We start from the raw sequence: 23532 nt of genomic DNA on the forward strand, positions 1-23532 counted from the left end.
TTCCAACAGCTTCTGGTGTACTCAAAGGGTCATCCGGAGGCGTGCCTCTACACGCAGACCGGCACAACTCTCTCTTAGAAAAGAGATCGTACCACTGCCTAGCAATGGGAAAGGCCAAAATCTAATCTAAAGTCCTTAATAATAATAATTCAAGACAAGATAAAACAAAGCTAAAATACATAAGATTACAAAAAAGAGAAACTATTATGTGGTGTGATATGAAGATGCTTAATGAGGCGGTATTATGGATGTCTGGTCAATGAGAGTTTGAAAGATGGGCTCTATGACAGCTGACCTCATAGACGTCAGGTAAAGAGTGAAGTGAATGTAGGAGAAGCACCAGAGAGGGCACAAGGATTTGTTGATCCAGGTGAGTTCAGACAGGTATGGCGGAGAAAGGTTAATAATGGGCTTAGAGGTGAATACGGAATGTAAAGTAAAGCCAGTTAAGTTCTTGAGGGAAAGGAGCAATAAGATAAACAGATAAGGGCAGCAGGGGAGTTATGTTATGTAGGTGAAAGTAAGCAGACCAGGTGACTATATTTATCTGAACTGTGTGCTATTCAGGAAGACACCCAGATATTTAAAATGAGTGGAGGAGGTAATGCTGGAATTGTCAACATTAATGGAGTAGTTGGCTTGGAAAGAGCTGACTTTGAACCAATGAGGAGAACCTCCCTTTTATCATTGTTTTATGTGAGGACGTTTAGGGTGGTTTACCAATTCTGTCAGAAGGAATTGGTTCAAGTTTCAGCTAACAATTATAAGAAGTTAGTGGAAGTGGTTTCGACCCAAGTCATACAGTTTAAATGGCAATTCTACCAAGTACTACGGAACATTTATGTAACCCTCTGAATAAAGTAAAAACAAATCTTTGAGTAATTGTGGCCTTTACCAAAAATATGATGGTAATCCTATGTTTATACTGACCTAAATGTCAGAAAATGAGAAAAAAGAAAAGGGTTACGTGTCTTTATACAGTATATATAAATATTTGGTTTATTATGAACCGGGGAGGACTGAGGACAGAAACTTCATGTACACCAGTAGTAAGAGGAAATAATAGTGAAATCTATTGTGAATATTATTCAGAAAAAAAGATTTATGACTTACATGCATGTGTGGCCATCTTAGTGTAGGAGCAAGGAAGGTAATTTATTGATGCTTATGGGTTTTCTTCATTAATCATCTTGCAATTATTGACACCATGTTGCAGTTTTCAGTCTTTTATTTTTTTCTGACAACATGGAAGCAATCTGCCAGCAAGGCAATTTTAAAATTCTGAATGCTACAATCTAAAGCCATTTGAGTGCTGTGCAGGCATACAACAGGTCTTCCATTCAAAACATAGCACATGTGGACAGATTCATGAGGGTCCAAGAGACTCAATGGAGACAATGAGGTTATTTAGACTTAACTTAGAAATATACATCAAAGAGACAAAAAAAGAGCAAAATGACTCTTTAAAGATGTAGACTAACAACATGTTAAAGGAGCACACGGACACAGAGCTAAAGAGTGATTACAAACATATAAAATTATTGTAATGACACTGAATTCCCAGTTGATGACTTCAGAGACACAGAATGTTGGCAAAATTAATCTAAAAGAATAAGAAAATGTGTGCAAATCTAAATAAAGACACCTAAAATGAATCAAAAAGTCAGAAAATGAAGCGAGCAGACATTGCACCACAAAGTAACCACAGCAGATATAGAACCTTCAATACTAGAGCCACACATCACCCAAAGTGATGTGTGGCTATACATCTGTACGATAAACACATAATACGCTCCAATCTGTGTACATAGTTTTATTGGAATGAGGTCTCATTCAGTAAAGAGAGGCAAGGTTCACAAAAAATATCAAAGGTAAAGCCAGAGCTCACATGCACCCACCTTACTCCCATACTCATCATCAAAATACAGCCTGAACCAGTCATTTTCAAAATAGAAATATGTTAATGCAGGAAAAAAATTCCATTCCCTAAATATAACAAAACGTTATTTTATTAATCAAATAAGTCATTTACTACAGAGAAAAAAAACATACTTCAGTCAATGAAGTAAAACAACTGAAGTCTTTAGCTGGTTAAGCCCCTCATTATTATATTTCATACATGTAATCATTATTATATATGTGCAAATGACTCAGATTCACAGTTACAAACAGCACAGTCAACACTTTTCTTAAAAATCAAAAATGTTTTCATATGTTTAGAAGTCAAGCAGTACAAAGAGAACATCGCTCACTCAGAGCATCCTTCACTTTGATTTCTGTGGAAATCTAAAATCACAAAGGCAGCCGTGAGCATAATTATGCAGCTACACAAGATTGTTTGAAATGCAAAAAACAGAGAGAGGAAAAAAGTGGTTGTTCAGGTTCTGTTACATGTGCTTTCAGCAGAGGCAACTGCTAATATTTACATTTATCTAATTTTGGTGCATTTACATTAACATTTTTTAAGCTGCGTAAAAAGGTAGAAAATTAGACATACAGCATATCAGGTGTCTTCACAAGGTGACTGTCATATAACTGAATCAGGAAGCTAAGTTACACTTACATACAACCTTTGCTGTCCCTTGTTCTAGGAAAAAAAAGAGAAAGTAAGCTGTCTTTTTTTCAGTATGAGAGTTTAAATCTATGATAAAGAGGTTTGACACACCCTGTTTAGATTTCTGCATAGTCTAACACCACTTCAGCCGCATTGTCCATAAGATAATTTTACAGAAAAACAAAAGGCAAAAGAGAGAAATTGTTTTTAAGTGTAAATACAAGAGAACATTAGATATTTATTGTCTGCAGAGAAATATCATTTACCATATATTAGCAGTGATTTAGTTACCAGACACAAGTTGACACACATCATCATGGGCATGAATGTCATATCAGGTTTGTTGGTTTATTAATTTATTTAAAACATTCTATTTCCAGGCTGGGATCACAATACAATGCTACAGCTCTATTAGACCATGCATACTGCACATGTGCACCACTGCAACAGTGGTATTGTGGGTGCACTGGTGTATCTCCAGCTGTCATTGAGAACAATTGGAGACGGACAGATGGCCCTGGACATATTGCTGGTCCATCACAGGGCAACACAGAGACACACAGGACATACAACCATACACACACACTCCCTCATACCTAAGGGCAACTTTAGAGAGATCAATAAACTTAACAATCTTGTTTTTGAGCTATGAGAGGTAGCTGAAGAGAACCCATGCACAGGGGGAACATGCAAACTTCATGCAAAAAGACCCCTGGTTAGAATTCGAATGCAGGATCTTATTACTGCTAACAGGCAGTTAATAGAGCTAACAACTGTGCCAGAAGTGCTCCACTGTGCATCTGTGGCATAGGTATTGCAGCAAGGACCCAGTCACAACATTACTTAATTTTACACTAAGTTATGCTGTTTGTCTCGGTAGTATTGAACTGGAGTCTCAGCGCCTCTCTAAGGCCCCACTGTCTGAAACCCTTTCCTTACATGATTGAGATTCAGAATCAGCTTTATTGGCCAAGCTTGTGTGCACGAACAAGGAATCTGACTTCGGTTTCATGAGCTCACAGCTAACAGACAAGTATGAACATATGCATTTTAGAGGAATAAAATACAGAATAAAAGGAATCGTATGTGGATTCTTTTTTATACAGAAAAATAAAGAAAGAAAGGCAGGTTGTGGCAGTGCAAATATGCTTATTTTGTTTCACAGGAAAGTAGGTGGCTTCTCTGTCTGTAAGGTGTTCATGAACCTGTCCAAGTTCTTCTCTGGTTCACACCTGCACATAGGCTAATAAACAACATATAATTTCCAACTTATCAATGTAGTTTGTTTGTGTAGACTTGGGGTTAGGGTAAGGGAACTGGAAAATATCTGGGAGTGGTGGGCCTGAGAACGGTGCCTGCAGTTGGATTATTCTCATCTGTGCTGATCCAACATGTCAGATGCTTGAAACAAAAAGGGAAACTGACAGCATGACCTACTTTCACCTACTTTGATAAATTTGAACATTATAAAGCATTGAAAATCATTGCCAGACAGTATGTTCCCCCTTAAATACATGTTTAAAATAATAAAACAGGACAGCATCGTTAAACTAAAGTACTTCATCCTGATGCAGCACAACATTGAATTCCACACCCTTGACCCCAGTACACATGCACTATATAGAATAACAAGACAAGAAACAACAAACACACTTGAAATATGTGATTGAACTTGAGGTTTCACAAAAAAACATTATTTTTGCCCCACATTTTTCAATACACAACTATACATGGCATGACAAGAAAGAGTGTGAAGGCTGTTTTAACCTGCCTTTATCCATCCAGCAACCAGTCCTGTGAAAAAAAAAAGTATCAAAATTGTAACAATTTTGCTGCTGATTAGAGGTGAAGTTAACAAGTTTAGAGGTAGTCCTCTTTCACTCCTCCACCAACTAGCGATGAAACAGCTCCAAGACATGATGCTACTACCACCATGCTTGACAGTTGGTAGAGTGTTCTTCTTCTTGAATTATTAATCTTGACTACTCCCAACATTCTTAGAAAAATAGAAATAGTTTAACAGAATTTTGTCTCCTCTGACCAAAAAAACATCTCTCCAGAAGCCAGTTGGCTTGTCCATGTCAGCAACTGAAATTTTCAATCAAGCTTGAATGTGTTGAGTTTGGAGGAGAGCTTCTTTCTTAGTGAAGAAATGAATGATGTGATTATTATTACAATACACCTATATAATTACATAAGGAGTATCTCTCCTATAAGGTGCAGTCAGTAAAGGTAAGAAAAAAAAAACTATATACAAAATGAATATAAAATGAGTACCAGGCATATGCCAATTGATCAGTAAAATGTAATCAGAAAAGAACAAATAAGAACCAAGTAGAAAATTAATTTTGTTCCATCCCATTATACAAACAAGGTAAAAATACTAAATTCTAATTAAAACAGTAAAGTAAATGAAAATAAGCGAAGCTAAGTAGGAACACTCCTAGGCATTGCATCATATGTGATAGGGAGATACTGTATTAATGTCCGTCAAGCAGCCTTACTGCAGGGAGAAACTTATTGAACCGTGAAGTTTTTGATTTGATAGATCTGAAACGTCTGCCAGAGGGAAACAGTTCAAATAGATGGTGAGCGGGGAGTGAACAGTCCTTTAAAATGTTGTTGGCTCTAGAGAGAGTAGGATCATTAGTGATGTCTGTAATGAAGAGGAGAGAACATTTTGCTTCTCTGGAGAGCTTTTTCATCAGCAGCAGAACGTCCAGCGTACCAGTGATGCAAAACATTAAGATGTTCTCGATGGTGGCTCTATAAAAGGACACCAGCTGCTCATCACTCAGGTTGTTCTTTCTGAGGACCCCCAGGAAGGGCAGGTGCTGCTGGGCCTTTTTGATCACTGCTGAAGTGTTTATAGACCAGGTGAGACTGTTACTGATGTGAATTCCCAGGAATTGAAATTATTCCACTCTCTCCACACACTGTCCATTGATGTAGAGGGCTTGCAGGTTTATGCTGTGTTTCCTGAAATCTGTTATAACTTTCTTAGTTTTTGTGGTGTTTAGTGAGAGATTGTTTACTGAACACCACCCAGTCAGACAGTGCACCTCGTTTCTTTATAATCTGATTTCCTGGGAATGCTGGAATACAGTCGTGAGGGCATAATGAGTAGAGAAGGGGGCTCAGCACGCAGCCCTGTGGGATGCCGGTACTGAGACTGGTGATGGAGGAAAAAGTCAGTACCATCAAGCTCCATGGTGATGAAAAAACCTGCTTCACTGTGTTCACAGTGTCATCACTGGTGTTCAAGCATCTTACAATTTTGGCAGGCCCGGGTTGTTCTTCACCATCCTAAACAATTTCCTTTCATTAATGGGTGACAGTTTGAGTCAGATGAGTGAAACTTGGACACAGTTGGCAGTTGGGTTCTTCATCAGGACAATGCCCCCAAAGCCATGTCAAATCTGGTTTTAGGATAGATAAATCAAGGAATAAACATCTCCTGGACCTCACACACAATAGAAGTTGTGGGCTATATTTGAATGCCACTTTAAATAAATGCCTCCATATATGCTTTCTCCATTGTTTTTTGCATAATCCATCCATCATGAAAAAATAACAGTTAAAATAAACCATTAAAAGACCAGAATATAGATGAGATTCATGTTCATGATGAGTGTATGTAAACTCACAGGAAATAATCATATTTGACCAGATAGATTAAACTGTTAAGCCACTTATAGCTTTACATGTTGGACAAACTAGGTTTTAATTACTTGTACCCAGAAACTGTTCATCTACTTGAATTTTCTTACTCGTGTTTCAATGGTTACCCTGCGAGGCGGAGGCTCCTCAATGCTCCGGTTGGCCACAAGGTCTTGCAGCTGTAGCGCTCCTCCACCTATGAAACAAAAAGCTGGACACACTGGAGCAGAGCAATCCACATGTCCCTCCCACAGAATACGCAAGGAGTGGGCATCGTAGAAGGTAACCCGTCCTTTGTCGCAGTCCAGACAGACTCCGAGTCGCGGAGGGAGGGGAGCAGTGTGAGAGTGAGGCTTGTTGCTGTAGCTGCTGCTTTGGGAGTGCAGTGCTGCATGACTATGGCTCTCGCTTTGGCTCTGAGAGGAAGCGTGTCCTTTAGGAAGAAGGATCTTACCCATGCCAACGGTGATGAAGCAGAATGGAGGGGAGTCCTGGCCGTCTTCTGCCTCGCTGTCATGGCCACTGTCTGGATCACAGCTGAGACAGGGGAGGACAACACCAGGTTGAGCAAGAAAACATAAAGAAAAAAGGGAAAATTAATGACAACTTAGCTAGCTTATCAGTTATTTAGTCATGGTGTTCCTTTAAAATCAAGGTCAGTGTGGTTATTGTTTTCTTATATAAGACCCACACAGACCTTCACACAGATGAGGAGGCAGAATGTTTGGTTGCCAGCCTCCTCCTCTGTGGAACCAGCATCCTGTTAGGGACAGCGTCTCTATCTTAAAGACTAAATGTTCTTTTTAAAAAGGTTTCTAAACATTTTCATGTCAAATTCTATTCTTTTCCAGACTCAATCTCTTGAGTTTGCATAGATGGATGGATGGATGGATGTAAGAACAGGGGAACAGTTAATGTGTTTATTTGCTGCCCCCTAGTGGCCAAAACCAAATAAATAAATGCTTAATTTTTTAGGCTGGAAATGGTCTGTTTGGTTTGGCATCCACTCCTCTTTGAACAACACTTCATAAATTCATACCCCTTAAAGGTTTTCACATTTTGACACATTACAACAACAAAATACAATGTATTTAACTGAGAATAAAAGTGATAGACCAACAGAAAGTAGAGCATATATGTGAAGCGGAAGGAATATAATACAAATCTATAATTTAAAAGTTAATATTTACATATGTAGAGTCTATGTATGTATTATTTACTCTCAACCAATTGGCTCTAGAATGAATGAGATTACTAAACTGAGGTCACCTGTGTGTAATTAAGTCTCAGAATAAATCAAGATGAATATGGAAAGGAAAATGTTCTATATGTGCTGTGGGTCTATTTTTCTTCAGCAGACACAGGGAAGCTTGTCAGAGTGGAGCTAAAGGACAATGACTCTAAACACACAGCCAGAGCTACAATGGAAATGTTTAGATCAAGCTGTGGCTCATTAAAATGATAAACATATAATATTTAAATTATCAGTTACCGAGGGCTCGCCATGTCCTGAGGGAGATGGAACCACTCCTGTAGTTTAGTCTCCTGTCCAACGCCTACCTGGAAATGAGACAAATAAAAATACCACAAAAAAGTCTGATCTAATAAGCTGAAGTCACATTTATATTTGGCCATTATATCAAACTCAAGACACCTATTTCACCTTCACCAAGAACGATCCAGGCTCCACAGAGCACGCCCAGTAGTGTCTTCCATGAGTGACGGCCAAATCTGCCACAAGTAGGTCAGAGGTCAAGTGACAGGAGGTGAGAGTGCGGTCGGCGGCTTGGAGAAGGGAGAGGCCGGGCACACTTCTGGCGTAGGTCTGGCCTTTACCTAACGCCAAACGGTCGGCGTGCAAACCCCACCGAGAATCCAAGGAGAAACTCAAAACTGGGTGGACAAAAAAAAAGAGGTGAACCAGGAAAAAAAGGAAAGGTAAAAAGCATCACAAAAGTTAATTAAAATACTGGGAAACAACAAGCAGTTAGACAAACTATGAGTTGTATTAAATAGTAAGAATTAATTGAAATAACTTGAAAAAGAGATCAGGACATAAGCTTATATTAGAAAAGAAAAAGGAGAAAAACTGTGCTATAAGAAGAAAACAACAGAAATAAAACCAAAACTGACTCTGTGAATAAGGTGTCAAAATATAAAATAAAGAAATAACTGTTTTATAAAGGAATGAATACATTACATGAACAATCTCTAAAAAACAAAAACAGATAATTGAAAGCGCATAAAGACCGACTTGCAGCATGACAGACAGAAGCAGAGGTTTTATGACGGGGATGACACTGGAATGCAAAGCAAAAAAGGAAGTCTGTGCAGAAACTAAAAAGTAGGAATGGAAAAAATCAAGGGATGGAGAGAGAAGAAAAATCAAGGTTAGTCAGGTAAGTGAAACATGGCAACAGTCGAAAACATTATTGTGAAAATCAGAACCAATCAGCCACTTTTAAGAATTTTTAACCTATAATCAGTTTTACAGTTTTACACAATGTTAATGTAAAACGTTAAAACTTTTCTAGACTCTTAGTTTTAGTTTTTGGAAACTTTTAGGTAGGAAAAAGTTAAATTAGATATTTTACAGTTGTCAGTGTGGAACCTGCAAAATCAGAAACAAAGCTTGGATGGATGGATGGATGGATGGATGAATGGATGGATGGATGGATGGATGAATGGATGGATGGATGGATGGATGGATGGATGGATGGATGGATGGATGGATGGATGAATGGATGGATGGATGGATAGATGGATATATTTCTCCATCCTCTATTTTTTCCTTTATCTAAATACTTTAAATAAATTCCCGACTTTTTCCAGACTGCATAGAGACGCTGCATTATGTGAAACTGCAGTTAAAAAAAGAGATGCTCACACCTGTTTATACAGAGTGTTTGCTGTGAAACAGATACCGGATCTTGTGCACACGTCTAACCTGGTGCAGGCGGAGTGTGGAGGTAAACCTCTTCACTGTAGTCTCCGAACCCGGCCTTGTTGCAACCCCTCACTCTGAGAACATACACGCTGTCCATCTGCACTCGGTCTACCACCGCGCTGGTCCCCTTCACTTCATTCAGTCGCAGCCATGGTGTCGAAGAGTTTGGGGAGCTGAGGCCGCCCCATGTGGCACCAGCTCGACGCTGGTATTCAACACAAAAGTGCCATGCTGGTGCTGAATCCTGAGGCAGGCGCCAGCATAGAAACAGCTGGTCATAAGCTAATGTCTTCTGAGTGTCAATGACTGGAGCCAGAGGGGCTGTTGAGAGGAGAAAAGAGACTGAGACTGTGCTGTTCATCTGTTGAAATAATTCATATGATTGCACCAGTATTCAAACCCCACGCTTAATTAGGTTTATTAACAAAATATACTAACTAGCTGTTTGTAATAAATAAGTGGTTTCCACAAATTAAACAGAAAATGTCAACTGTAATGAATGCTGGATTTTCATAATTATCCAAGCCCTTCATGATGAGCACCTTTAGTACTTAGTAACGTGCCCTTGTGTTTTTAAGACCTGTTGCAACTGTGATTCATGGCCAGACACAAGCCTCTAACGCTGTTCCTAAGGGATCTCATCTATATGTTGCAGAGGAAGCAAAGCAGCTCCAGAGCATCACTGAACCAAAACTATGCTTTACTGTAGGAATGGTGTTATCTTTCGCATATGCTTCATTTTTCCTCTTCAGACATACAGCTGATTCATAAATTGAAAAACAAAATCCCCAAAATCTGTCTGACTTATTATATTTATGATATTTATAATATGCAATATGCAGGAAGACATCTAATCATGGGGTTGAATAATTTTGAGAATGCAGTCCACGTTGAAGGTAGGATTTAGAGTTGAATTTGCACAAACTCAACATTGTAACATTAGTTTTATTTTATTATTTAAGCTGTTTATAAGTATTTAATTGCAATGTGTTGTTAGAACAAAGAAGATAAGAGCCCACCTTGAATGAATTGCAAGCTGTTAATGAGCTTGACTTCTTTGGATGCATCAAGGTGAAAATGTCTAAAGGAGGTGTCAGTAGCAAGGGAGAAACACTGCAGGTTTTCTATGGCTTTAACCAGCCTGAAGAGGCAAAATAGAGCAGAAACAAAAAGAAAAGAGAGAGAGAGAGAGAGGGACATTAAGAAACAGCTCCCTTTGAGCTCATGGTTCGTCCAAATAAACATGCACTACCTGCTGTGTGTTACTCTTGCAGCTTGTACAAAGCAGGGAGCGTCTGTCTCTTTAAGCAGCTCGTGGGTGAACGCCATCAGACCTGCTTGCTCCATCAGCCCCTGCTTCTGAAAGACCTGAGCAGACAGGACCTCCTCTCTTCTGCTTCGGGATCCCTCCAAGGAGATAGCTAGAGTCCCCTGACGCTCAGCGACGGCTGTTCCAAGCTCTCGGATGCAGTGAGTCAGCTGGTGCAGCGCCACAGTGCTATTAGCCTGCAGAAAACCACAGTAAAGAACCATGAATGGAAAATGTCCAAAGAGATTAGGGAAACCTTTCACATAGACTGTTTTTCACACAAACACTCCAGCTTTACCAGTCTTTTTCACATCTAGGTATAGAACAAAGTAAAACTGTGCGACAAAGGCTTCACTTTCACCAACCCTAAACATGCAGCAACCTCCACACTTTTGACAACCCTGTTGTTAACCCCTAATTTATACAGCTTCCGCTTCCAATCCGCCACGGATCGAAACTATCTTGTGTTTTCTTCCCTTTAGATCAGATACCAGCTTTTCTATAGGATTTAGGATTAGAACTGTGATGGCCATTGAAGAAGACTGATTTTGTATTTGATTAATCTTTTCTGTATTGATTTGACCATGTTTTTAGTTCATTATCATACATAAAGATCCAATGAGAACCCATTTTTCAGTTCTTTCGGCAGAGTCCAACAGATTTTTAACTAAAATGTCCTTGTAGTTTAAGGAGTGTATGATGCCACACACTTAGGCAATGCTATCAGAGCCTCTGGAGGAAAAACTGGCCTACAGTATCCTTTCTTCGTACTTGACGTGGCTTAGTTTAACACATTTACATTCTTTGTTTTATGCAAGAGCCATCTGGAGTTGTCGTTAAGGTCGAACTTAGTCTCCAGTTGCAATAACATTTAATAAATTGCACATTTACATATTTTCTGGTAGGACAGAAATTGCCTTTTTTTTCTGGACATGACTGCTAAACAACCATTTGGCATAGAGCTAGTCTCTAATTGTTGTTGTGGAGAGTTCATGATCCCAAGATGTCACTCTTTGCTGCAAGTTCTCCAACAGTGAGCTTTGGAGATTTGTTTTTCATCTCGCCTGTAATCCTGCTAAGTGTGCTTGGTGACAACATTAAATCTGGGTCCTCATCAAGTCTTTGTTCTAGTTGTTTACAACGTCTGAGTTATACTAACCATAACTGGAGATAGAAGACTGGTCTAAGCAGAAAATTAAGAAAACCTAAAGCAAATTCAAGGCAGAGACTATCCTGGGAGGCACAAACAATTGAGGAGTTTTTGGTGTTAGGAAAGCTAAAAGATATTTTGCAAGAATTTGGTTGTTGAGCTAAAGTGAGAAATATTGTGCACCTCCATCTGTTTAATGGCAGCTTCCAGCTGAGCGATCTGACTCTGAATCGTCTCCTGATTGGCCAGGATGAAATTGACTTCCTTGCTAATCTTATCCTGTAAAACCAAAAAGAAATTTGTGATATTTGCAGGCTGTGGACACTAAAACTTAAACAAGGTTAAAGAAACTAAATGCACTCACCTTGAGGGCCTGATAGGCCTGTGCTATGGGCAAAACTTTGTGTCCATGGTGGACACGACGGAGTTTACACAGCTGACACAGTAATCTTTGGCAGCTACGGCAGTACCACTGCAGCCTCTCCTGCTCATGCTCTGTGCAGGTTAAAACCTAGGAGCCAAAAAATGGATTGAAAGTACAACAGAAAAGTAGCTACTGCATACTAAACGCACAAAATAAAAACAAGAGATGAACCTTTGGTCTGAAGTTGTTGGTGGGTAGAATGTGTTCATGCTGAGCTCTAGGAGTTCCCCAGGGATGGTAGAGTTTGAAACATTCATTGCAGAAGTTTGACTTGCAGTCAGCACAGCCTTTAGTGGCCTCCAGAGACTGAGGAGGCTTACAGAAGCCACACATAATCGCTACACTGCCCAAACTTATTGTGTGTCTGTACCTAAACACAAATAGGGAGGTCAGGACAAAATTCAGAAAATATCTGCACAACTGAAGAAAGGCTGAGCTCATGTAATGGTGTCCTGCTTTCTTTTCAATTAGGCATCCCACTATTTTAACTGGCTGACCTGGATACATCAACAGCACTTGCCTTGTTACTGCGGTAAAACATGCAGCATCGCAGGTTTGTAGCTTGGTGAACAGCTGCAGCCATCCAATGGCTGCCTGTGAATCTGTTCGTATTCATGACCTTCTCACTCAAACTAACTAAAAGCAAAGAATCCTAAATAAGCAAAAGACAACATCTTCTTTCAAATTTATGTCTAAAACATAAGTAACAAAAGGAAAACTGACAGTTTTATGGTTTGTTGTCCCACAGAGCACTGCAGTTATTAAGCTTTCACTGCAAAGTGCTCGTAGGCTTAGCCTTTGATCACGAGTAAAGGAGCGATTCATTATTTAAACTCCTTCCAGCAAATGATTTCCTGTCTCATTTATAAAGCAATATTGACTGTGCTGGTTACTTGTTGCCCTACTTTATTGCTTAAGTGTTATTGCTTACAGTTAAAACAACCTACATTAATTTGCAAAAAGAAAAGCACATTTTTCAAATTTTGTCATGTTAAAACCACAAACTTATTCTTTGGCATTTTATGTGACAACACTAAACAGTGCTCAGCGAAAAAACAATAATTCATGGAAAGCATGGAGAACACTGGTGAACAAACACCATCATGAAGACCAAGGAACGCAGCAGAATAGACTGGGATAAAGTTGCGGAGCCGTTTAAAGCAGGATTATGGAATGAAACAATATTCCAAGCTTGGTGAATCTCATGGTTCACTGTCCATAATCTGAAAATAGACTATGGCACAACTGCAAGCAATCTAGCAGGACATGGTCTACCTGCCATTATTTGAGAGTATGCCCTTAGAAGTCAAACAAAACATGGAGCTGACACAGCACATTTTTTGGAGGTGGTGCTCGGATAACAATTAAAATTGAACGTTTTGGCCTATGTGCAAAACACTTTGTGTGGAGAAAAAAAACGCTGCAGATCACACAGAACATCCATCTCCAACTGTGAAACATGGTAATGGCAGCATCATCCTCAGCAGGGATAGAGAAGCTACTCAGAGTTATAGAAAGAGTTGGATGGAAGAATAAGATTTGAGATCGGGGAGAAGATTCCCCTTCCAACAGGTGGAAACCCGCAAATTTACCACCAAAAATACCACTATAATGGAATGGTTTATATAAAAGCATATTCATGTGTTAGAAGAAGGTCCCGGTCAAAGTCGAGATCTAAATCCAATTGAGAAAACGTGACAAAACTTGAAAACTGATGTTCACAGATGCTCTCCATCCAGTGTGACTGAGTTAGGTTATTTTGCTGAGAAAAAAAAAAGGATAAAATTTTTAGTCACTAGATCTGAAAAGCAGGTAGAAACACATCTCAAAAACTTGCAGAGAAAGATGCTCCTACAGTTTTATTTGAAAACTACAAATCATTTGCCTTTCACATTTATGCACTACTTTGTGTTAATCTATCACAAAAAGATCTCCAAAGATACATTGAAATGTGTGGTTGTAATCTGACAAAATGTGAAAAAGTACAAAAGGAATAAGTTCTTTTGCAAGGCGCTGTTTTTGAAGCTGTTGTGGGTTACAATAAAACGTTGAGTATTTAAAGCGTTTATGCGCCTGCAAACCTCTCGACGATGCGCTCCAGAGTGAGATTACGGAAGCAGTCGGCGAGTCCTCTGTCCCCGAGCTCCACGTCCTGCTGGCAGGAAGGACAGGGAAACAGCATGGGTGGAGGGGCTGCTTCCCTCCGCCTTCTCCCTGGGTATGTCCCACATACTGGGAGAGGGAAACAGGTGTACAGGAGATGAAAGAGAAAGACAGATAACCAGAGAGGAAATGTGAAACACAGACGGTTTTATGTGGATGACGAGTAACAAGCTCACAGAATTATAAGAATAGATCATTTTCACGCTGGAAATGTTTTATACAATCACAGCTTCTGTGCCCTTTTCTCTACCTACTTATAAATAAACAATGAACTGAATGAAAGAAGTTTACATGTCCAGTGGCACACTGTGTCAACCAAAAGGACCCTAATATCATAACGCATCACCATCTCTACAATTTTACATAACATATCACTCTCTGCTCACATATACTGTATGAATCAAGCTTCCTGCAAAACTCTTCAGAAACCCTTCAAACCCACATAAAGAGTCAAAAACTGTCTCCTGCACCTGTTCTGAAGACCCGCTCCAGGTGGTCAGGGGTCCTTGGTACGGGCCTGCGTGCCTGTCGTGGAGAGCGAGTGTTGGGCGTGGAGGCTGGCGAGATGGGCTCTGGAGGGAGATCCGGGGGAGGATAACCTCTCTGCACCAGCACCTCAGCCGCACACAGCAGACACACGCTGTGCTGGCATGGGAGCAGGATAGGCTGCTTCACCATCTCATCGCACACCAGGCAATGCAGCTCTTGTTCCATACTCTTCATGTTGGACTGGAGAGGAAAGACAAGAGGAGCGGACAGCATGGAAGAGGCTCAATGAGGAAAGGTTCGGATTTAAAAAGGGCAAAGTCAATGACATAAATACATCCTCCACCTCCTATAAAGTCACAAACAAATTTTAATTTGGGGCTCCACTTCCAGTTAAGCCAGTCACCCACATCTCACCACAGCACCAGGGATATGTCTCCTAATTTGTCCAGCCTTGACTCTTTTCGAAAGAGTAAAGTGTTATACGTAAAGTATGGACTGGGCTAATTGTTTTACAATCTATTTTATAAAATATGGTTAAGAATATTAGGTAATAATATACGGTATCATCTGGAAATTCAGAGATGTTATCTATGTCCACAAATGAACCCTCAGCCTTGTTGCTTGTTTGTCCACTTCAGAAGAGGCAAGCTGAACAGACTTTGGTCCCACGACTTCAGCGTTCTCTGATGTAAATTTACTGTGATGAGCAGGAATGTCATATAATTGTTTGCCTTTTCTGGGATGACATTCCGCACCTGAAACTTATGAGACACATTTGTTTTCTTATTCAAATTGTGGCATCTGATTTCCACGAAAAAGGTGAAGAAGGGAGTGACATGATGTTAAATCTTTCCAGTAGTCAAAAGCAGCACAAATAAGTAACAAATGACTAACTATTGTCACAAAGAAATGACCATTAACAACAAAACTATGAATATTATCCTTTGTATGGTTACAGCTAGTCACTTCTGTCCCTTCTAAGTGAATTTAAGAGTACGCTCATTCTATACAAATTTGCCTGGGGCTTTTCTGCATGAAGTTTGTATGTTCTCCCCACGCATGTGTGGGTTCTCACAGGGTACTCCGACCTCCTCCCACAGTCCAGAAACATGACTGTTAGGTTAACTGGTCTCCCTAAATTGGCTTTAGATATGAATGGGTGTGTGCATGGTTGTCTGTCCTGTGTGTCTGTGTGTTGCCCTGCCCTGCCTCTGGCCCGTAGACTGCTGGAGATAAGCACCAGTTCCCCTACAACCCTGTAAGACAGGGTATAGAAAATAGATAGATGAATGGATGGAAATATAATATTTATCTTGCTTGTAGGTTCCCCTGCTGGCCTGGATTCCCTAATCAGCATCTTAGTTCACTTATCCACTGGCTGGGAAGCTGCCTTACGAGGGTTTGCGTGAATGCTCCCATCTAAAATAAAAGTCCAGGCGCAAATTGGTCTAAGATCTCTGTTGAATGTTCGGTAAACGAATACACAGACGGTTAATTTAGGTTTTGCTGGCTTTGGTGGCCTCCTTTTCTCTGCTACTGCAGCTACAAAGCGCAGCTTCCCGTTTCTATGACAACGTGCATCATCTCTGCCTTCTCATGGTGTGCGGCCCAGAGCCTTTTATGCTACTTGCCAACACCTCTGGCTAATTATAACCACCGTACACCAAGCCAGTCGGTTGCTGCTTTTGGGTTTTTGTGAACGTCGTTCTAGTGTTTGCTGTTTTGCCAAAATACCAGCGCCTACTAAAGCCATACAATATGTCAAAAAGAGAAATGCCCCACATTCCTTCATTGCAGTAGCCTTCCAGTCCATTCAGTTGGTCGAGAGGTAAACCCAACGTACAGACTAAAAGGCTATAAAAGCCGTGCGTAATATGTAGGTAAAGCTGCACAGAACGCTACTATTACCAATAAAATGAGCGTCACACTCACACTGATGCGAACCAGCGCGTCCATGATAGAGGTAAAGGTTTGTAACTCCGCTTCTGCCATGCTGCTTCATAAAAAGGGTCTCTGCAGTACAAAAAAAGCCCGTTTCCAGGAGAAACGTCGGCAGGTTATTCAGGTTGCTCCGCCGATGATGTGAAACCCAGGCCTTAACCGCGGAATCGCTGCTACAATGCTGAGTCTGTCTGTGTTGGAGCGACTGACCTGACTGTTGAAAGAAAAGATGGGGGGTTGGAAGCGTAAACGGGCTTTGGCTTCGGCTATCACAGAGCAGGGGTGTATCGAGGGCCAAATAGGACCACAATTCAATAGATAAATAGGTCGGCAAATACATTTTTATATATAATAAGCTACAAAAATAAAATAAATAATAATAGAAATACATTCCTTAAATAAATAACTAAACACGTTTACCCATGATTGTTAATCTATCAAATAAATAATTGAATGTGGAAACCAGTGAAAGTCTAAATTACAGTTTAACGTATTCTATGACATGATGTCGCACAGGAAACATGAAATTCAAATAACAAATTATTTGTTTTAAGGATTTTAAGATTTAGACTTTTTAAATTATTTGAATTTGTATTTGGTAAATTATTGACAATTTTATTTAAATATTGGTGATTTCTTTGAAAAAAATGTATCGTAATTAAATTTATGTAATTGTTGCAGTTTATTTAATCTATTACATTTATGGGGAGAAAGCAAGGGATCCACACATACACAGGGGGGAGCATACAAGCAATGTACAAAGACCTTGGTTAGGATTCGAACCCAGGACCTTCTTGCAGATTGTTTTCATTGTTTCCTCATTCTTCTTTGCAAACAGCTCAAGATCAGTAAAACTGGATGGAGAGCATCTATGTGCTTTCATCTAAACATTAAGGGCCATTCAACTAAGGTGAATCTCTGGCTCGATCTCAAGTCTTGTGCAGCTTCTCTACCTGTTATCATGCAAAGGTTTCTTCCAGTATTGTCATCTCACCATCAAATCTGACCAGCTTCCCTATCCCTGCTTAAGAAAAGCACTGTGCAGTGCTACTGCATCCAAAATGGCTTCAATGTTTTTCATTCAAAGATGAGGGAATAAAACTAAAATGAATAAAATATATTGAGGATAAAGTTTGCTCTGATTATTGTTTTAATTTATTGTTTGCGTGTTTAATACAAATTTCACCATTAGCTACCATGTGCCACATTAAAGTTGCCAACTGCAGTTGTAAACGTGTTTTTGTCTTTGTTTCTGTATCACACGTTGGTCTGCCAGTAGATGGCAGCAGTATGTAATGAAAGAAAAAAAAAATAAAAGCGTCACCGGAACGTTTAAAGGGCTGTTGTGAGTCCGGTCGGTAATACGGACCGGACCGTACACATAAAGTGGTTGTTGTGGCAACGGTTAATAGCGTCAGGGTAGGAGACACGCGACAAAAAGAAGTTAGCTTTTTTGTTTGTTAACAAACGATATCGTAATTGGAAACTACTTGTTTTCGAGATGTAAACCAAATATAGATAATGCTTTGGAGTCACAAGAGGCTTAACTATCAATTTGCTTATTTATTAGATGTTTGCTACGTGCTAAATTCACACGTTAACCGTTTTAGCTATATGCTAATGTAGCTTAGCGCTGTGTTTAATAACTGGTAGTTTTAGCTTTCGGGCGCCAGTAACTGCTTCATGATTCGTTGTTGTTCATCTACACTTGGTCCAACCTGAAACAAACAGTGCCAACATGTCGGCTGTCAGCAGTCTTGTCCCTGCTCGGTTTTTAACCCTCATAGCTCACCTTGTCATCGTTATCACAATCTTTTGGTCAAGGGTAAGCACGAAGACTTATATTTATTACGATATATTATGCACATTGATAAAACTACATAAATAAAAGTGCCAAAAATGTGTTTAAAATGTGAATTATTATTATTATTTAATTTCCCTTTAAGATCTATGAAGCATTTTAATTGAACTGAACTGAAAGAAAAAATCTATGTATGTTGTCCTTCTATTGTGTTGGCTTAGTTGGTTTAGAGTTATACAGCATGTTCCATCTAATTATATTAATGCGCAATTTCTAAGGTCCATATTATGCTAAAAGTTTTTTATTAAGTGAGCAAATTGTCCTCTTTTATATCAATAGTTTACACCATAACTGGTCAGTGGCTCTGCAACATGTGGCTGTATATATATATATATGTATATATGTGAAGTAAATAGTCTTTTTCCTTAGGCACAGTGGGTGAATGAACCAAATCAGATCAGATGTATGTTATAGCACATATTGACCAATAGTCCTTAATAACAAATAAAATAAAAATAAATTGGTTTAAAAAAATAAAATTAAAACAATAAGTCACATTTAAGTAAAAATATATCCAATTAAAACAAGCAATGAAAATAATGTAAATTAAGTAAATTTAAAAGGCAAACAAAATTAAAACAATACAATAATAGGTCAGAATAAATCTGTCAAAAAATAAATGTAGCTCTCATACAAAGCTGAAAGCAAAAGAAAAAAATGTGTTTTATGTTGGGATTTAAAAAACAAGGAAGGAGGGGAATGTTTAAAGTACAGGGGCATGCTAACTTATTGCCCCCCATCATATTAACTGCTTTTGAGAAATTGTCATTTAGTTTTTATTGTTTTCTTTGCAGGAAAATAATGTAAAGGCTTGTTTACCTTTGGGGTTTACCCAAGAGCAGTATGACACTGAGGACAAAAAGTAAGTAAAAGTTAAACAAACACATTTACCACAACTGAGTACGCACCCTTAAATATGTTCTTCTGTTTTTTAGGTTGGTGGTGGCACTGGGAGTCACCCTCGGTCTGTTCGCAATAGAGCTGGCCGGTTTCTTTTCAGGAGTGTCCATGTTTAACTCCAGCCAAAGTCTTCTTTGTATCCTTTACTCAGACAACGTGGTTCCATCGTCATTATTAGCCAAAAAAAATCAGTAAATACAGTTTGGATAAAATGTCTCCTGTGTGTTGCTCTATTCTCGCAACAAACACTCAACTTGCAGCAGCTAGGGACATTTGTTGCTTGTTTTTAATTTCCTGTCCAGAAAAACTAAAACCGAGGGATGGGGTGGGAATTGATAGGAACAAAATAAGTGTAAAATATCTCTTTAGAAACAGAGCACAACAAATACAGATTTAGAATGTTTTAAAAGTAATTTTATTAATCAGTTAAGATTCATGACTATCACCTTGCTTATATTTGACGTTTCATCTACAATAGCAACAGGACTCCATGCCAGTGCCTCAGTGGCTTTGCTTTTCTTTCTTTTTGAGCAGTGGGAGTGCGACATCTACTGGTGGATCCTTGCCATTTGCAGGTTGGTGTGCCAGTTCTGTTTGCTGACGAGTTTTTCCCTGACAGATGTTTTCACAAGCATTGGCTGCCCATTGCAGTGCATCTGTGTCCTTGTCCTTCTTTGTGTTTGAGAAGTGGGAATGTTGGACTTATTGGGTGATCTTTGCCTGCTGCAGGTTGGTGGGCCTTTGAGTTGTTGTGAACTAATTGTTCAGTTCTGAATAAAAGTTTGAGTATGTGTAAGCACCATGGTTCTGCAGTGGTCCTGCCTTACACTGATGTCCCTGTCTTGTTTTCAGTGTCCTACCAGCCTTCGTGGAGGTTCTTCTCTTTATAGCGGTTTTTGGACTGAAGAAGAAACCCTTATAAAAAAAAAAAAAAAAGGGGGGACATCAAAAAGCTGGAGTTGGTGTGGGCATGGATATTTGTCAGCGTAACAGATGCCGCTGGGAGAGGATATGTGTCTGATGTAAAGAATAATGGTCTGACAAAAACTATTAAGTCTCAAATGTTAGAAATCACTGCTTTTAACAAACTAGTAGATTACAGGAGCTGTTTTGTACATTTAAAAATATATATTTTGAATAAAATCGGAAACAACTGCTTTCACTGTACTCTTTATTTTGACCAACTTTTTAGTCTTTAAGAGTTTCTAGATTTGCCTATGACTTAGGCTGCCGTTTGGTGTGTTAAAATGTGTGTTTATTTTATCCATAAAACTTATACGACTTTAATTGACTTGTGTAGAAATAAAGATAAAACAAATATATAGTGTATTAAATCAAACGTAATTGTCTAACCAGCTTAAAATAGTCATACTGCATCATGTTAAAAAACAAGAAGCAAATGCCAGTTTCTAACTCCGCCCATCGGTCCCTCCTGTTTCTTGTTCCGGGGAGATTTTGGTTCCTGGAGCCGGTAAAATTGTCTGGCTTTGCGAGGGTATATCTTCCTACTCCTCTTTCATATCGAGGATTTATAATTAACTACAAGTCATGGGTATGTACTCTCAATTGCGTTTAATATGCAAAGCCGTTTCTTAGGTGTGCAGTGTTTCTAGGTTTTCCAAGATCGTGTAGTCCCACTGTCAAGCTAGCTAATGCTAATGTTTTATGCTAATTTAAGTGGCTCATCAAACCCAAAATGTTTTATTTAATTAATAAACGTCGTTGCAGAAGAAATAAAGTACGTGTTGGTCTTGCTATGTATATGCTGGGTTGTGAAAAGGATGCAGTTTGTTGGTAATGTTAGCTGTTCGGTTTGAAGCTCACTGCTACGTCGGAGACGTCAGTGTGCGAACACTGACGTGGCGTAAGGACGAGCTATCAAATTAAGATTAAATGTGTGTGCTTTGCAGTTAAAGACAAAAAAAAAAGTCCAATGTTTTTATTTAGCAGTTTTGAACATTCACTAAATATAAATGTTTTTGGTTGCTTGTTTATTCGTATTGTGATCATGGGCCGGCGCAGTCTGGAAGTCACCGCGATTTAATGTAGTTATTAAGCCAAGGATGGAAAATAAAAATAGAGTATTATTATTTGTAATTTAAGACTTTATTCGAGATTCAAGATTAGAAATGGTCTGAAAATGACTTGGAAACTGAACATTTGAGTCAGAAAAAGTATGATTATTTTTAAAAATACAAAATATATAGGAATCCTGTATATTATAATGTAAAGTCTATATACTCAAGCAGAATCTTGCTGGATCACTCTCCTTGTTTCAGTACTTCTGCGCTAAGTGGAACCCTTTTATAATATAAATAATGCCTTTGTTACAAGATAACAAAAGTGGCTGTATGTTCTTTCTCTCATTTTGTGGCAGTTTTAATAATTCTGTAATGTCAGTTTTATTTTACCCTATACTACAGCGCAGTTGTTTACTTTTTTATGCACTCTTCAATAACGGAGGGGGGGAAAATGAAACCATAAAGTGAAAAATACAGTATAATAAATGATCACATATTGGGCTTTAATTCAGACAAGTCCCTCCCCTTCCCTCTGTTTCATGACAGCACATTTTGTGTTAGTTCTTTATCTATAGTTGAAAGAAGCATGAATAAATTATGAGTGTTTCTTTTCATTGTATGTTTTATTCATACATTGCTTGCAAACTCCTTTCAGGTTTATCTAAATAAATTCAACAGGGTTTTCAGTATTACTGCTGAAAAATATTACATATTGTTGGTCAGGTGACCAACAAAAATAGAAAATGACCACACACATAACGAGAGATAAGTCTTTGTTAATGTCTGTGTGTATAGATATGTATATATCTGTTGTGCTTTCTTTTGTAGCGGTGAACACAAGCACTTCTCTGGTGCTCTCCAGTATTCTTTCGGTGCTGGTTTTTGCTGGGATGCAGATGTTCAGTAAACAGCTGGGATCCACGGAGTGGCTTACCATCCTGGGAGGGTTCCTGGGTTCGGTCCTTTTCATCTGCTCCCTCACTGTATCCTTTGGACAAAGCCAAATATTTAATGGTTTTGTTGTAGTTTAAATGAAATTGATATCTTTTTGGTGAACTTGTGATTTTTACAATAATTCTGCAACTTATTTTTATAGAACCATTTTTTATGTTATGACTACACAGATTTTGTGAAAGTTTGCTTCTTAACTTCATTTCTAGGCATTCAACAATCTAGAAAACCTGGTGTTTGGGAAGGGATTCCAAGCCAAGATTTTCCCAGAGAGTAAGTCTTAACAGAAATAAAAAATAGGCTCATAATCAGGCCTCAGTGTGTCATGTTTTTATTTTCTAATATAATGATTCATATTTTTGATTTAATTTTGTTTGAATTGGAATAAATTTACTTGTGCATAGTTTTTATTTATTATCTCTTCATGCGTTATAAAATATAAGTGAAGGTTTATTATCTAATAATTACATAAGAGTGCACTCCTTGTTTCTGCTTTCAGTTCTGCTGTGCCTGTTTCTCTCACTGTTTGCCTCTGGTCTAGTGCATCGTGTCTGCGTCACCACCTGGTGAGTGGCTCTTCTGCACATCAGTATTATTTCTTCATATCACATTTTTATCAGTCACCTCCTAGTATTGTGCCCTTTTCTCCTCACAGCTTAATATTCTCCTTGTTCGCCTTGTATTACATCAACAAGATATCTGCCGCCCTCTACCAAGCAGCTGTTCCTGTTGTAACGCTGGCCAAGGCTGCCAGCAAGAGCAAAAGGAAGAACTAATAAATCTGAAGACAGTTCCCAGTTAACCGATCCAAATGGTCCAGGTGCTGAAGGTTATTGTTGCAGGGTTTTGTCATAACTACTTAAATCAGGCAGATTTATCAAGAAATGATTTTCTGAAGGTATGCTTAGAAGTCCCCATTTTTTCATACACACCTTTTGTTTTGTTTTTTACGGTGATTATGAAATGAAAAGTTCCCCACATCAAACAAAAGTCTATATAATAAATCTTAAAACAGCTCTTTGCATTCCATTTATCACAGATTTCCAGGCACAGGCGGCTGCAAAGAGATTCATACAACCTGTCATATTTTCTGTTCATTTATCAGCACCTCAAGCTGCTGTTTTGTCTCGCATAGTTTGTAATTAAACATTGTGGAAAACGA

General features: G+C 38.9%; 3 protein-coding genes across 4 annotated transcripts; 2 read left to right on the plus strand and 1 right to left on the minus strand.

Annotated features, from left to right (window-relative positions):
* Positions 1–1210: 1210 nt before the first annotated feature.
* On the minus strand, positions 1211–16882 carry trim46a (tripartite motif containing 46a). The gene is made up of 12 exons (XM_047362150.1): positions 16629–16882; positions 14678–14936; positions 14126–14276; positions 12216–12414; positions 11985–12131; positions 11804–11899; positions 10414–10667; positions 10181–10302; positions 9162–9482; positions 7878–8107; positions 7707–7774; positions 1211–6751 (listed from the first exon to the last, which is right to left on the minus strand). Exons 1-12 carry the CDS (start codon positions 16686–16688, stop codon positions 6307–6309), a joined length of 2352 nt encoding a protein of 783 aa, XP_047218106.1. The 5' UTR covers positions 16689–16882; the 3' UTR covers positions 1211–6306.
* Positions 16883–18008: 1126 nt separating this feature from the next.
* On the plus strand, positions 18009–20556 carry tmem107l (transmembrane protein 107 like). 2 transcript variants are annotated; one of them, XM_047358492.1, is made up of 5 exons: positions 18009–18462; positions 19293–19360; positions 19434–19534; positions 19877–19973; positions 20251–20556. In XM_047358492.1, the coding sequence occupies exons 1-5, from the start codon at positions 18376–18378 to the stop codon at positions 20318–20320; spliced, it is 423 nt and encodes a 140-aa protein (XP_047214448.1). In that variant the 5' UTR covers positions 18009–18375; the 3' UTR covers positions 20321–20556. The 2 variants fall into 2 exon arrangements, with proteins under 2 accessions (XP_047214448.1, XP_047214439.1); XM_047358483.1 differs by lacking the exon at positions 19877–19973 and adding an exon at positions 20031–20127.
* A 236-nt stretch (positions 20557–20792) lies between these two features.
* Positions 20793–23532, plus strand: krtcap2 (keratinocyte associated protein 2). Its single transcript, XM_047358505.1, has 5 exons — positions 20793–20950; positions 22248–22402; positions 22580–22643; positions 22870–22936; positions 23026–23532. The coding sequence occupies exons 1-5, from the start codon at positions 20947–20949 to the stop codon at positions 23144–23146; spliced, it is 411 nt and encodes a 136-aa protein (XP_047214461.1). The 5' UTR covers positions 20793–20946; the 3' UTR covers positions 23147–23532.

Source organism: Girardinichthys multiradiatus, chromosome 3 (genome assembly GCF_021462225.1).
Source record: "Girardinichthys multiradiatus isolate DD_20200921_A chromosome 3, DD_fGirMul_XY1, whole genome shotgun sequence".
Classification (NCBI taxonomy): Eukaryota; Metazoa; Chordata; class Actinopteri; order Cyprinodontiformes; family Goodeidae; genus Girardinichthys; species Girardinichthys multiradiatus.

Excerpts from the sequence above, each read along its gene's own strand:
- trim46a (XM_047362150.1), bottom strand. The coding sequence starts at position 16,688 with ATGGCAGAAGCGGAGTTACAAACCTTTACCTCTATCATGGACGCGCTG. Across the intron at positions 12,415-14,125 it reads CTGGAGCGCATCGTCGAGAG|GTACAGACACACAATAAGTT; the intron begins GTTTGCAGGCGC and ends ATTTGTGTTTAG. Across the intron at positions 9,483-10,180 it reads CAGCTTGCAATTCATTCAAG|CCCCTCTGGCTCCAGTCATT; the intron begins GTGGGCTCTTAT and ends TCCTCTCAACAG.
- tmem107l (XM_047358492.1), top strand. The coding sequence starts at position 18,376 with ATGTCGGCTGTCAGCAGTCTTGTCCCTGCTCGGTTTTTAACCCTCATA. Across the intron at positions 19,535-19,876 it reads CTCCAGCCAAAGTCTTCTTT|CAACAGGACTCCATGCCAGT; the intron begins GTATCCTTTACT and ends CATCTACAATAG. Across the intron at positions 19,974-20,250 it reads TGGATCCTTGCCATTTGCAG|TGTCCTACCAGCCTTCGTGG; the intron begins GTTGGTGTGCCA and ends TCTTGTTTTCAG.
- krtcap2 (XM_047358505.1), top strand. Across the intron at positions 22,403-22,579 it reads TTTTCATCTGCTCCCTCACT|GCATTCAACAATCTAGAAAA; the intron begins GTATCCTTTGGA and ends CTTCATTTCTAG. Across the intron at positions 22,644-22,869 it reads AGCCAAGATTTTCCCAGAGA|TTCTGCTGTGCCTGTTTCTC; the intron begins GTAAGTCTTAAC and ends TTCTGCTTTCAG.